Here is a 15,743-nt window from a genome sequence, read left to right as displayed (position 1 = left end):
CAACTGTAAGTTCAGTAGCAGCGAGACTGCAAACCAGAAAGGCCTTACCTGTGAACTGGTTTGGTGTCTTTGGACTTGGCACTGAGTTGAACTGCCTTGGGGAGAGCCTGAGCGGGAGTGCGGAGAACTTTGGCCGTTGTCTAGGGCCCCAGTCTGAGCCACTGAGCCAGAAGGAGCTAATAGTGTTTGGCTCTGGGTCACAGGCAGACATTGTGAGCGATCTGCCCCGGCAAGCTCCGCCCTCAGGGTCGCAGAGCTGGAATTGGGTGGGAGCTGGTAACCCAGCGACCAAGTAGCCTAAGGGCGGGGTCTGAGCCGCCTTGCAGCCCTAACCCTCGGGGGCAGAGGGAGACCAGTTTTGACACACAGGGTAAGTGGATAGCCACTTCAGCAGTGATTCCAGCGACAAGCACTTCCCTGAGAAGGCTTCTGCTCATCCACAGGCACGAGAACTTAAAGAGCAAGAGGAAGTGAAAGGAAAATTAGGGCAAGGAAACAGATAAAAGAAATCACCCATGAGGAAGAATCAGCAGAAAACTCCAGGCAACATGAAGAACCAGTCCAGAACAACCCCGCTAAGGGACCATGAGGTAGCTACTGCAGAGGATTCCACCTATACAGAAATGTTAGGAATGACAGAAAGGGAATTTAGAATACACATGTTGAAAACAATGAAAGAAATGATGGAAACAATGAAGGAAACTGCTAATAAAGTGGAAAATAACCAAAAGGAAATCCAAAAACAGAATCAAATCAGAGATGAACGATATGAAGAATATAAAAAGGATATAGCAGAGCTGAAGGAAATGAAACAGTCAATCAGGGAACTTAAAGATGCAATGGAAAGTATCAGCAACAGGTTAGACCATGCAGAAGAAAGAATTTCAGAGGTAGAAGACAAAGTTCTTGAGATAACTCAGATAGTAAAAGAGGCAGAAAAGAAGAGAGAGAAAGCAGAACGTTCACTGTCAGAATTAAGGGACTTTATGAAGCGTTCCAACATACGAGTTATAGGAATTCCAGAACGGGAAGAAGAATGCCCCAGAGGAATGGAAGCCATACTAGAGAATATTACAAAAGAAAATTTCCCAAATATCACCAAAGATTCTGACACACTGCTTTCAGAGGGCTATCGGACCCCAGGTCGCCTCAACTCTAACCGAGCTTCTCCAAGACACAGTGTGATGAACCTGTCCAAAGTCAAGACAAAAGAAAAGATTCTGCAAGCTGCCAGGAGTAAGCGCCAGTTGACCTACAGGGGCAAATCCATCAGAGTGACCGCAGACTTCTCTAATGAAACTTTTCAAGCAAGAAGACAATGGTCATCTACCTTTAATCTACTTAAACAGAACAATTTCCAGTCCAGAATTCTGTACCCTGCTAAGCTAAGCTTCAAAATTGACGGAGAAATCAAATCATTTACGGATATACAAACATTGAGGAAATTCACTACAACAAGACCAGCTCTACAGGAAATACTTCAACCTGTTCTGCACACTGACCACCACAATGGATCAGCAGCAAACTAAGAACTCAGAAATTAAAGGACAGAACCAAACCTCCACACTGATGCAAAAGATAAAACTAAGCAATGGACTCTCACCAAATAAGACAAATAGAATACTACCACACTTATCAATTATCTCAATAAATGTTAATGGCTTGAATTCCCCACTGAAGAGACATAGATTGGCTGACTGGATTAAAAAACACAAGCCATCCATTTGCTGTCTGCAAGAAACACACCTGGCTTCAAAAGACAAATTAAAGCTCCGAGTCAAGGGTTGGAAGACAATTTTTCAGGCAAATGGAATTCAGAAGAAAAGAGGAGTTGCAATCTTATTTTCAGATACATGTGGATTTAAAGCAACTAAAGTCAAAAAAGACAAAGATGGTCACTTTATATTGGTCAAGGGAAAAATACAACAAGAAGACATTTCAATTCTAAATATCTATGCACCCAATTTAAATGCTCCCAGATTCTTGAAACAGACCTTACTCAGTCTGAGCAATATGATATCTGATAATACCATAATAACAGGAGACCTTAACACTCCTCTTACAGAGCTGGACAGATCCTCTAAACAGAAATTAAACAAGGATATAAGAGACTTAAATGAGACCCTAGAACAACTGTGCTTGATAGACGCATATAGAACACTCCATCCCAAAGATAAAGAATATACATTCTTCTCATCACCCCATGGAACATTCTCCAAAATTGATCATATCCTGGGACACAAAACAAATATCAACAGAATCAAAAGAATTGAAATTTTACCTTGTATCTTCTCAGACCATAAGGCACTAAAGGTGGAACTCAACTCTAACAAAAATGCTCGACCCCACACAAAGGCATGGAAACTAAACAATCTTCTGTTGAATAACAGATGGGTGAAGGAAGAAATAAAACAGGAAATCATTAACTTCCTCGAGCATAACAACAATGAAGACACAAGCTACCAAAACATGTGGGATACTGCAAAAGCAGTTTTGAGAGGAAAATTCATCACTTTAGATGCCTACATTCGAAAAACAGAAAGAGAGCACATCAACAATCTTACAAGAGATCTTATGGAATTGGAAAAAGAAGAACAATCTAAGCCTAAACTCAGTAGAAGAAAAGAAATATCCAAAATCAAATCAGAGATCAATGAAATTGAAAACAAAAGAATCATTCAGAAAATTAATGAAACAAGGAGTTGGGTTTTTGAAAAAATAAATAAAATAGATAAACCATTGGCCAGACTAACGAGGAATAGAAAAGTAAAATCTCTAATAACCTCAATCAGAAATGATAAGGGGGAAATAACAACTGATCCCACAGAGATACAAGAGATCATCTCTGAATACTACCAGAAACTCTATGCCCAGAAATTTGACAATGTGAAAGAAATGGATCAATATTTGGAATCACACCCTCTCCCTAGACTCAGCCAGGAAGAAATAGAGCTCCTTCAACAGACCAATTTCAAGCACTGAGATCAAAGAAACGATAAAAAAGTTTCCAACCAAAAAATGCCCTGGTCCAGATGGCTTCACTCCAGAATTCTATCAAACCTTCAAGGAAGAGCTTATTCCTGTACTGCAGAAATTATTCCAAAAAATTGAGGAAGAAGGAATCTTCCCCAACACATTCTATGAAGCAAACATCACCCTGATACCAAAACCAGGAAAAGACCCAAACAAAAAGGAGAATTTCAGACCAATCTCACTCATGAACATAGATGCAAAAATTCTCAACAAAATCCTAGCCAATAGATTACAGCTTATTATCAAAAAAGTCATTCATCATGATCAAGTAGGCTTCATCCCAGGGATGCAAGGCTGGTTTAACATACGCAAGTCTATAAACGTTATCCACCATATTAACAGAGGCAAAAATAAAGATCACATGATCCTCTCAATAGATGCAGAAAAAGCATTTGATAAAATCCAGCATCCTTTTCTAATTAGAACACTGAAGAGTATAGGCATAGGTGGCACATTTCTAAAACTGATTGAAGCTATCTATGACAAACCCACAGCCAATATTTTACTGAATGGAGTAAAACTCAAAGCTTTTCCTCTTAGAACTGGAACCAGACAAGGTTGTCCTCTGTCACCTTTACTATTCAACGTAGTGCTGGAAGTTCTAGCCAATACAATTAGGCAAGACAAGGAAATAAAGGGAATCCAAATGGGAGCAGAGGAGGTCAAACTCTCCCTCTTTGCTGACGACATGATCTTATACTTAGAGAACCCCAAAGACTCAACCACAAGACTCCTAGAAGTCATCAAAAAATACAGTAATGTTTCAGGATATAAAATCAATGTCCACAAGTCAGTAGCCTTTGTGTACACCAATAACAGTCAAGATGAGAAGCTAATTAAGGACACAACTCCCTTCACCATAGTCTCAAAGAAAATGAAATACCTAGGAATATACCTAACGAAGGAGGTGAAGGACCTCTATAAAGAAAACTATGAAATCCTCAGAAAGGAAATAGCAGAGGATATTAACAAATGGAAGAACATACCATGCTCATGGATGGGAAGAATCAACATTGTTAAAATGTCTATACTTCCCAAAGCAATCTACCTATTCAATGCCATTCTTATCAAAATACCAACATTGTACTTTCAAGATTTGGAAAAAATGATTCTGCGTTTTGTATGGAACCGGAAAAAACCCCGTATAGCTAAGGCAGTTCTCTGTAACAAAAATAAAGCTGGGGGCATCAGCATACCAGATTTTAGTCTGTACTACAAAGCCATAGTGCTCAAGACAGCATGGTACTGGCACAAAAACAGAGACATAGACACTTGGAATCGAATTGAAAACCAAGAAATGAAACTAACATTTTACAACCACCTAATCTTTGATAAACCAAACAAGAACATACCTTGGGGGAAAGACTCCCTATTCAATAAATGGTGTTGGGAGAACTGGATGTCTACATGTAAAAGACTGAAACTGGACCCACACCTTTCCCCACTCACAAAAATTGATTCAAGATGGATAAAGGACTTAAACTTAAGGCATGAAACAATAAAAATCCTCCAAGAAAGCATAGGAAAAACACTGGAAGATATTGGCCTGGGGAAAGACTTCATGAAGAAGACTGCCGTGGCAATTGCAACAACAAAAATAAACAAATGGGACTTCGTTAAACTGAAAAGCTTCTGTACAGCTAAGGAGACAATAACCAAAGCAAAGAGACAACCTACACAATGGGAAAGGATATTTGCCGATTTTCAATCAGACAAAAGCTTGATAACTAGGATCTATAGAGAACTCAAATTAATCCACATGAAAAAAGCCAACAATCCCTTATATCAATGGGCAAGAGACATGAATAGAACTTTCTCTAAAGACGACAGACGAATGGCTAACAAACACATGAAAAAATGTTCGCCATCTCTATATATTAGAGAAATGCAAATCAAAACAACCCTGAGATATCATCTAACCCCAGTGAGAATGGCCCACATCACAAAATCTCAAAACTGCAGATGCTGGCGTGGATGTGGAGAGAAGGGAACACTTTTACACTGCTGGTGGGACTGCAAACTAGTACAACCTTTCTGGAAGGAAGTATGGAGAAACCTCAAAGCACTCAAGGTAGACCTCCCATTTGATCCTACAATCCCATTACTGGGCATCTACCCAGAAGGAAAGAAATCCTTTTATCATAAGGACACTTGTACTAGACTGTTTATTGCAGCTCAATTTACAATCGCCAAAATGTGGAAACAGCCTAAATGCCCACCAACCCAGGAATGGATTAACAAGCTGTGGTATATGTATACCATGGAATACTATTCAGCCATTAAAGAAAATGGAGACTTTACATCCTTCGTATTAACCTGGATGGACGTGGAAGACATTATTCTTAGTAAAGCATCACAAGAATGGAGAAGCATGAATCCTATGTACTCAATTTTGATATGAGGACAATTAATGACAATTAAGGTTATGGGGGGGAAACAGAAGGAGGGACGGAGGGAGGTGGGTGGGGCTTTGGTGTGTGTCACACTTTATGGAGGCAAGACATGATTGCAAGAGGGACTTTACCTAACAATTGCAATCAGTGTAACCTGGCTTATTGTACCCTCAATGAATCCCCAACAATAAAAAAAAAAAAAAAGATAGTGTCACTGTGGCTTGGTGCGTAGGGCACTGGCCCCATATAATGAGGGTGGCAGGTTCAAACTCAGCTCTGGCCATACTGCAAGAAAAAATAGCTAGGCGTTGTGGTGGGCACCTGTAGTCCCAGCTACTCGGGAGGCTGAAGCAAGAGAATCGCCTAAGCCTAAGAGCTGGAGGTTGCTGTGAGCTGTGACGCCATGGCACTCTACGGAGGGCAACGGAGTGAAACTCTGTCTCAAAAAAAAGTGTAATTTCTAAGCAGTAGGAATTCAGGAAAATACCAAGTCCAGGCTAGCCCTGGAGAGAAGTAGTCCCTACCTCCGCATCTCTCTATTCCCCATCAGTCTGAGCACGTCCACCACTCTCCTCCTACTCCCGCCAGCTCCAGGCTATTGGTGACACTACCGAGCAGCGGCTGACCTCTGTCTCAGCTAAACAGGCTGATGGCTGGCTGCCTGTGTCACTATTTAGACGGAAAATGGAATTCAGATTTAAAAAGAACAGTCTGAACATAAAGGAGTTTTCTGTGGGGTTAACCAACCACATGTCATTGGAGGGGTTTAGGTATTATCAGATGTTGTTCTCAGAAAAGTAGGCCACAAAGCCAGGTTGGGCCCTCCGCGTGGCCAGAGCTGACAGTGCCCCTGAGTGAGAAGGCAGCTGGCACATGAGCTGCCTGCCCTCCCTTGCTTGTGGCACCCTATTGATCATCGGGATAAGAGCAGCTTAATGAGGAAACTGACACAAGTCAACCAACTCCCTTTTAACCTTTAGAACATACTGATTATCGGGCGGCGCCTATGGCTCAGTGAGTAGGGCGCTGGCCCCATATATACCAAGGGTGGCAGGTTCAAACCCAGCCCCAGCCAAACTGCAACAAAAAAACAGCTGGGCGTTGTGGAGGGGCCCCTATAGTCCTAGCTACTCCGGAGACTGAGGCAAGAGAATCACAAAAGCCCGAGAGGTGGAGGTTGCTGGGAGCTGTGTGACGCCACGGCACTCTACTGAGGGCAATAAAGTGAGACTCTGTCTCTACAAAAAAAGAAAAAAGAACATACTGATTATCAGAATCATCAATCCTTGATACTCACCGTGGGGCCACCCCCGTGCATTTTAAGAGCCCTGACAGTGGCAACAAGCACGACCACATGAGGGCGGAGACCAGAGTACCGGCATTTAATGTTAAAAAACTTTTCCATTCCGATGTCTGCTCCAAATCCTGCTTCAGTCACTGTAAGTAAGGAAAAAAGATGTTAAAAGAAATATACAGCAGGCCAAATGCAGTGGCTCACGCCTGTAATCCTAGCACTTTGAGAGGCTGAGGCAGGAGGATCCCTTGAGCTCAGGGTTCGAGATCAGCCTGAGCATGAGTGAAACCCTGTCTAACTAAAAATAGAAAAAAACCCAGCTGGGTGTTGTGGGGGGTGCCTTAGTCCCGGCTACTCAGGAGGCTGAGGCAGGCATATCACCTGAACCCAGGAGTTTGAGGTTGCTCTAACCTCAGGGCACACTAGCGCAGGTAACAGTGAGAATCAATCTCAAGAAAAGAGAAATATAGTCTATTCACTGACTTTGCCAAACTACTCACCTACAAACCCTTCTGGGCCTACAAGCTTGAGAGCAATCCGGTCTGCAATAATAGAGGAATTCCCATGTGCAATGTTGGCAAATGGGCCGGCATGGACGAACACTGGGGTGCCCTGTAGAAAACAGGACACCATGAGTGAAGCTGCCAGTCCCGCTTCAGAATAGGATATCACAGCCAAGGGTATGGAATTTAGTTAGAATCCAAACAAAAAAGACCTCCCAGAGGGAAAACATCAATACTAAGCCATCTCTTTCATTTCAATAACGCTCTACTCACAACTGTGGGAAAGAGCAGGAAGGAGATGCGCAGGTGGGGAAGGCCCCTGGCGGCCCAGGAGAAGTGTGCTTACCCTGCTCTGCTCACCTCTAACGTCTGCATGAGATTAGGCTTGATGGCATCCTTCATCAGCACTGTCAGCGCACCACTCACGCCCTAGGAAGCAAAGACACAAACTGCCATCTCCTATCAGCCAAAAAGGAACCGTCTGAACCAACGTTCAACATACTAGGTCTTTCCTTTTTGACCATCTTAGACCAATTAGTACTTTTACTTGAAATGAACCATCCATTTCTTTTCCCTAGATATACAATGAAGTTACCAGCTATTTTAAGCAGAGGAAAGAGATAAAATGAAAACAACATTCACATGCAATTTCTAGAAAACGTGTAACTCTGGAAACAAGTATCTTCATCAAGCTCTGAGCTGGCTAATGTGGGAAATCCATTTTAGACTAATTTAGAGCATAGAACTGCTAGCTCCTAAAAGTATTGACTTATCTATAGCTTTATTATTGACTTATCTATAGCTTTAGTATATGAGAAGAAATGGCTACAAATCAAATTTAATATGTTATTTCCCAAGCTGAAACTGAAATATAACCCAGTAATTCCATACCGACTCTTAAACATGTCCCTCTATTAAGCCATCCAACTGTAGCTGAACAAACTGGTAACAAAGCAAGATAAAGCAATGGTTCTCTGATGTTCTCTGCAAATTGATGTCATACACCTGTTCTTGGAGATAACACACACATGAAGATGTTACTCATATCACCCAGAACTTGCAGTGTGTTTCTGGATTATACCACCATACTCACTCTCAAGTACTTTTTATATGTTTCACAATTATCTTACAATTAGCAAAATCAGACTGAACCAATGGGTTAATTGTAACACTTTAAGTAGAGCATAACTTCTGTTACCAGTAACCACTATAGGACCCTTGGACTGTAACAGACACATGAGTCATCATGCCTGGCCTGCCGTGTACACACCAGATCCTCAGTACTGATGGGCTCCCCGTTTTTGCTGGATGCCACCACCATTTTTCCCAGTCTTTCTCTCATATCTTCCAGAGAACTGGTAAGAGCCAGGACAGCCATGATTTCACTGGCCACAGAAATATCAAACTGAGCCTATGGGAGGGAAAAGAGAGAATAGCAAAAACTTTGTGTTCAACCAGAATCATAAAGGGATTACAAAGGAATGCTTTTCTGCATATGAGGCTTAAACAAACAGTTTAAAAGGACAGAATAACAGAATACTATTTCCTGAAAATAATCGTCTTATAGCAAAAACTTGTAATTAATTATTCCAAGACCTTGAGTAGTAACCTTTGATTATTATTATTTCTTTTTTATTTATTTTGGAGACAGAATCTCACTACGTTGCCCTCAGTAGAGTGCTGTGATGTCACAGCTCACAGCAACCTCAAATGTTTGGGTTTAAGTGATTCTCTCGCCTCAGCCTCCCAAGTAGTTGGGACTATAGGCGCCCGCCACAACACCTGGATATTTTTTTCTGTTATTGTTGTAGTTGTCATTGTTGTTTAGCAGGCTGGGGCCAGGTTCAAACCCGCAAGCTCTGGTGTATGTGCTGGTGCTCTCCCTAAGTGCTGAGCTATGGGTGCCGAGCCACCTTTGATTATTTTTATGAGGGAACTCTCAGAATCACAGCAGATTCACAGACTCTCAGTCAATTTTCTTCTTTTTTTCTTAGAGACAAGGTCTCACTATGTTGCCCAAGTTGCACTCAAACTCCTGGGCTCAATCCTCCTGCCATAGGCTCCAGAGTAGCTGGCACTGCAGGGTCACACCACCATGCAATTTTAAAAAACAAATGTTCTAGTAGAACCAATAAACGATTGTTTCATCCCTGCGAAGGAAGCTTATAATCCTGTGGTTATCATTTCCCTAACGTACCAGTGAAGAAAACAGGGAAACTCTCACACCAAGGAGACACACTGCAAAATAGCCACAAAAAGCAATTTTCATCAATTCATATGCAAGGATATTCGCTTGGGACTCTCCACCTCCAGGAAAAAATGCTGAGGGAAAAACATACAGGTGACACATGGGATTTATTGCAAAAGCTGTCAGGAGTGCTCAATACCACACGCCTACTCACTTCCATTTTAAAAGGGAGAAGGAAGAACAACGCCTGGTGGTATCAATCGTATGGGAGAGGATGGAGGAGGACAGAAGCAGAAAGATCTAGTTCACACAAACTAATTTACTTGGAAAAGAACAAATAGTTACCGTCCGTGTGTGCCCTTTCTCTGTGGGAGCCTGTCCAATGGTGATCTTCCTCAGGAATCTATCGTTGGTATCCAACACTACAGCAGAAAAGCAAGACCCAGAACAATTTTTAGTGAAAGGACCATAAACTTAAAGGAAGCAGCAGCATTTTAAAGCAACAAACCTAATTTAACCATTGTCTATTAATATTTGATTTCAAAAACGATGGCAAAACTAGAATATAGGTTAAAGTTAAGAAATGATATTCACATACCAAATGTGCAGGAATTATTTTTAAAGCAAAGGACTATGGAATGGCTTGGTCTTATTCCATCTAGAGAATTCTAACAATTAACTAGAAATCTGGAATCTATTTTAAAGCATGCTCCATATTACAAGAAAAACAGAGCAGCCCACATTTTTTCAAAAGCCCAACGTCTGTGTTGTTTTGTGGGATGATGACTCACTGACCTTCCACCAGCCTGAGAAACACCAAAGCCATAACCTCACAGTTGAGTACAAATGCCTTTTGAAATATACTGAGTAACAGGCCTGGTCTTTCCTTTAGCACACTTAGGAGAAATAATTTCTATTCTGATAAAAGAATATTTATCCAGTTGTATAACCTGAGGGAAATGGGGCAAAGATCAACCAACTGACCAACTAATCAATCCTAATCCCACCTCCCAGGACTAACTACTGCTAACATTTAAGTTTATTTCCAAGTTTGCTTTTTGTTTGTAGTAAAATAGCTAATACATTCTCTCTTTGTCCTGGGTTCCTGGCACAAGGCTCACAGACCTCCTGGAATTTCAAGGGTGATAGGAGTGTCTTGTTACTCTTTAAACACCTTTTGATCACACCTGAGCTTATAGCTTATGCTAGGATTGGTCCCCTAGATAGCCTCAGGAGGGGCCTGGTCTCCCAAAAGACCAGATTAGAGGTTTGAAATGTTCAGTCCCACCCACCCACCAACCTCTAGGTAGGGGATTAGGAGATGGAGATGAAGTTCTGTAAAAACTGTTAAACAGCAAGATTTGGTGAGCTCCCAGGGCGGTAAAACACCAAGCTGCCGGGAAAGAAATGCGTCCTACATGTTTCTTCCATCTGGCAGCTACTGAGTTGTGTCCTTTGTAATAAATCATAAACATAAGTAAAATGTTTCCCTGAGTTCTGTGAGCCATTCCAGCAAATGACTGAACTTGAGGAGGGGGTTGTAGGAACCTGCAATTTATACCCAGCTGATCAGAAGCACACATGACAGCCCAGACTTCCCATGTGTATCTGAAGTGGGGGGAGTGCTGTGGGTCTGCGGTGTGGCCTGCCCCAGACATGCAGGGTCATAACTGAGTTAACTGCACTACACCCTGTGAGCACCCACTGGAGAACGGGGTTGAACTGCTCCACGTGCAGTGTCAGAAGTGAAGTGTGCAGAGTAATGTGAGCACAGAGGGAAAAATAAAGGTTCCATTTCAGAGTAAATGCTAAACAATAATAATGAAACAAAACGAATAACAACAAAACCCAGTTCATACTCTACATGGGTCAAAGAGGGAGCACTTTCAAGGCACCTGGTAACATGCCAAATTAATTTTCCTTAAAGATTATAATAACTTAGGCTGGGTGCAGTGGCTTATGCCTGTAATCCCAGCACTCTGGGAGGCTAAGAAGGGTGGACTGTTTGAGCTCACAAGTTTGAGACCAGCCTGAACAAGAGTAAGACCCCGTCTCTACTAAAAATGAAAAACTGCAGCAAGAGGATTGTTTGAGCCCAAGAGTTTGAGGTTGCTGTGAGCTGTGATGCCAAGGCACTCTACTGAGGGCAACAAAGTGAGACTATCTAAAAAAAAAAAAAAAAAAAAATATATATATATATACACACACACACACACACTATATGTCTAAAACTACTTAAGCAAAGGACAAGAAATACCAGTGTGGCGTTAGATATTAAGAGTGTCAAGTTAAAAATGCCATTTGCTAGCAACAGTCACCAAGCCAATGAAAATCACAAAAAGTCAATAAATTGACCTTTAGGTGGCACCCATAGCTCAGTGGGGAGGGTGGAGGGTTCAAACCCAGCTGGGGCAGCTAAACAACAATGACAACTACAACAAAATATAGCCGGGCGTTGTGGCAGGCGCCTGTAGTCCCAGCTACTTGGGAGGCTGAGACAAGAGAATCGCTTAAACCCAAGAATTTGAGGTTGCTATGACCTGTGATGCCATGGAACTCTACCGAGGGTGACATAGTGAGACCGTCTCAAAAAAAAAAAAATACAAAATTAAAAAAAAAAATACATTGACCTTTATTGCATTCTGCATGACTAAATGAAAACTCCTCAGCAGTGATATACAAGGAGGCACTGTTGGTACAAAATACAATTCTAAGCCACACTAGTTGTACGTAGAGAAAAGTAGTGTCTGGCAGTGATGCCAGGCTACTCACTTATTATACTAACTTGCTAAGAATTTAAACCCTGAAGGCTACCTAATTTCTTACAAGAGAATTTAACAAAATGGAATAGCCAGCAAAATCTTCAAACAATATAACCAAGGGAAATTTGATTATAGCTAATAAGGAGAAAAACCAATAGTGGTGGTAAGAAAAACAAATGTTAGTTGTGCCTTAACCATAAAAATACCAACACACAAGCTTCTGGATGTCACATTTTAATAAGTCTAGTGGAGAGTGTGAGATGTGCAATGTAACAAAAAAAGGGGGGGCTTGTATACTGTTCTGGTACCTCTTTGCCAAGTTATGGTTTCTGGATCAATATCCAATCTTGCAAATCTGTTTATCTCTTCATCTGTCAGTGTGGTGGGGTCAGTCTTTTCAATGCCTAGTTTCTGCAGGGCAGGAAAATGAAAACATAAAATAAGACAAACAAGTGTAAGCATATTAAAAAAAATACTTTTTGATGTCTTATCAAGGTAGGATCCACTCTAGGAAATGCAACCATCCTGATCTCAGAAGGGAAGAGTGTGATCTCTTTGGCTAAACTTGGGGATTATTTCATACTGTTGACCTGGGGGAGGGTAACACTAGAGAAAATTATCTTCAAATATGTTGAGTTTACTCATAAATGAGAAATGAAGATTATAAGTGAGGTTGCTACAAATGCACCCAGTGAGAAAGGATCAAGGCAGAGGTTCACATAAGCTGCTTGGAAACAGAGTTCATTGGTTTCAGAGGCTCAAACGCAGAACTGTCATCAGTTCATTGGCAAAGAAGCCATTACAGGGCAAGTGTCCTTCCCAGAGCATCTTATCTGAGTTACTGAATTTCCATGGTACCTTGCTGCCTTGCAGAACGTACCTCTGTGTAACAAAGAGGAACAGCTGATTTAGCATTTACACAGGATTTTGGGGTGTGTGTGAAAACAAAATAAAGTCAGGAATATCAAACTGCTTAATAGTTCCTACTGGTCCACAAAAAATGCACATATATAAGTAGGGACAACTATAAAGCAAGTAGAGCAAAACATGTAAACAATGGAACGCATCCAGGTCAAGGGAAGTTCTGTGTATATTCTTGTAGCATCAAAACATAAAGTTGCAAAAAATTAAAAATAGAGTGGAACTATTGTTGATAATAAATAGCACATACCATTTATGAATGTTTACATGTGCCATGTTGTCTAAAAGAACGTAGATATAAAATTTCTTTCCTTATTCAGTAAAGTCATACATGAGTTTATTTTTGAATTTTATTTTTAAAGCCTCCTTGTGGCTCAGCGCCTGTAGCACAGTGGTTATAGCACCAGCCACATGCACTGAAGTTGGCAGGTTTGAACCTCGCCCAGGCCTGCTAAATAACAATGACAACTGCAACCAAAAAAATAAAAACAAATAAAAATAAATCTGTTTGTTCACCAATTTAAAAATAAATAAATAAATAAAGCTCCCTTATGCTATTACTTTACGTCACACCCTCCTTTGACCCATGACCCTTGGCACCCACTGATGTGTTCTCCATCACCATAGTTTCACCATATCGAGAATGTCTTATAAAATGGAAACATGCTGAATGCAGCCTTTTGATACTAGCTTTTTTCATTTAGCTTAATGCCTTTGAAATTTATCCAATCAATAGCTCATTTCTTTGTATTGTATAGATGTACCACTGTTTATCCATTCACGATTCCCAGTTTGGGGAGATTATTAACAGAGTTGCTAAAAACATTCCATTCGCATACAGACTTTTGTGTTGCTACAAGTTCATTTCTCTTGGGTAAATATCTAGGCATGGAATTTCTGGATCAGGTGGTGTAGTGTATACTTAATGACTATATATCTGCTATAGAAATTCAAATAAAACATAGAAATCACCACTCTTTTAACTGTTTAACACAAATCTTTATCTATGCAGGGCAAGACAAGTATTTTCACCCTCATTTTATGGATGAGCAAACTGACAGGGAAGTTGTTTCACAAACTTGCTGAAGGTGCCAATGATCCAAATCCCAGAAGCTGCTGAGGTGCCACGAAGGCACCCTGACTCTTATTCCACATTACAAAGGAAATGCAATTTTTGTTCTCAGCTGCAGGTAGGCTGTCAGTGCTCTACTGATCCCAGGCCTAGATGCTTCCAATTTATAGAGAAATGAGAAATAACCTCTGCCACCAACCCTTGCTATGTATATCATAACCTTGAGACTATGATGATTGACATAACTTGATCCCAAACAGGCTACTGTAAGGAGACCTTGGCATCCTAATCAATGACCAAATTTCACACAACATAAAAAATGAAGAAGAATACTTACCCTTAACCTTCGGATTTGGATATCAGAGAACTTTCTCACTCCATTTACTGACGGCACCAAACGATTAAAGAGAGCCTTAAAGGAAAGGAGGAAAGGGCTTTTGAATGAGAGAAATCCCACTGCCTTGCTACCTGCACCATCACCACCCAACAGGCCAACTCTAATTTGGATGCTTCAGCTCTTTCAAAAGGATTCTTGGGGTTCATGGAGCCTTGGCACGCTACCTTGTCGGTTTGGGTCAGTTCATGGAATATTCGGGCATCAATGGCTGCAGCAACAAGGTTGTTAGCTGCAGTGATGGCGTGGATGTCACCGGTGAGATGGAGATTAAACTACAATAGAACAGAAGTCATATTGGTTTCCCAGCAGTTCTGAATCTTTTCCACTTTCATTTTATTAAAACCAAATCTCTCTATTTTACAGCCAATGAAATATCGATGGCAGCTGGGCTAGTGGACAAACACCCAATACAGGGAGCTCCTGAAAACATAAATAACTGACCATCTGCCCTCATAAGCAACTCCTTGTAAACTCAGAATAGACGATTCTACCTAAATGACACGTTCAGAGATCACAAATGCCACACCACGGGGATCAAAGCAACACTGGAATCCACATCCTGTAAGCAGTGAACAAGGGGTACATGGCATGGTACCACCTCTATGTGTACACATCACTCCCACTTCTGTAGTGAGTACGCTGCGTTCACTGGTGTCAGTGCCTCCCAATACCCCGCTTCAGCTGATCACTCCCATCAAATGATTATCTCCACTAAAAGCCAGACTTTGAAGCCAAGCTGTCACAAGTCTGCACACTGAGATGTTTTCCCCTGACACAGTGGTTCTCAACCCTTTAATACAGTTCCTGTGGGTCACGACCCACAGATTGAGAACCACTACCTTACACGCTGCTTCTACTGAGAAACAAGTCATTTGTCCACTAAGAGCTCTATAGAAAAGGTTAAGTCTCTGGAGGGAAAAACCTCTAACACAGGGTCTGATTCAGCCAAATCCTGGAATACTTTACCTCTTCCATAGGAATAACCTGGGAGTAGCCACCTCCTGCAGCACCACCTATGGGTCAAGGGAGGGGGGAATCATAGTAAGTAAATTTCTCCACGACTTGGAATCAAACAAAAAGTGAATCGATGTTTATAAAACTACTAAGCATATTATTTACTTTTTATGATCAAAAAGCAAATCTATTTTTATAAAACTACTAAGCATATTATTTACTTTTT

General features: G+C 41.2%; 1 protein-coding gene across 4 annotated transcripts in view; it reads right to left on the bottom strand.

Moving 5' to 3' along the window:
• MTHFD1 (methylenetetrahydrofolate dehydrogenase, cyclohydrolase and formyltetrahydrofolate synthetase 1) overlaps window positions 1–15,743 on the bottom strand; it is a 73,273-nt gene that overhangs the window by 17,002 nt on the left and 40,528 nt on the right. For all 4 annotated transcript variants that reach the window (XM_053601081.1, XM_053601083.1, XM_053601082.1 and 1 more), the window contains exons 13-21: window positions 15,530–15,576; window positions 14,728–14,835; window positions 14,504–14,578; window positions 12,482–12,584; window positions 9,757–9,833; window positions 8,494–8,634; window positions 7,584–7,652; window positions 7,221–7,332; window positions 6,724–6,863 (exon numbers count right to left, since the gene is read on the bottom strand). In XM_053601081.1, coding sequence (XP_053457056.1) covers window positions 6,724–6,863; window positions 7,221–7,332; window positions 7,584–7,652; window positions 8,494–8,634; window positions 9,757–9,833; window positions 12,482–12,584; window positions 14,504–14,578; window positions 14,728–14,835; window positions 15,530–15,576 — 872 coding nt within the window. The remainder of the gene's footprint in view (window positions 1–6,723; window positions 6,864–7,220; window positions 7,333–7,583; window positions 7,653–8,493; window positions 8,635–9,756; window positions 9,834–12,481; window positions 12,585–14,503; window positions 14,579–14,727; window positions 14,836–15,529; window positions 15,577–15,743) is intronic.

The sequence above is a fragment of the Nycticebus coucang genome, chromosome 9, assembly GCF_027406575.1.
Source record: "Nycticebus coucang isolate mNycCou1 chromosome 9, mNycCou1.pri, whole genome shotgun sequence".
NCBI lineage: Eukaryota > Metazoa > Chordata > Mammalia > Primates > Lorisidae > Nycticebus > Nycticebus coucang.
Note: the sequence above shows the minus strand (reverse complement) of the source record. Positions and strands in the feature narration are given on the sequence as shown.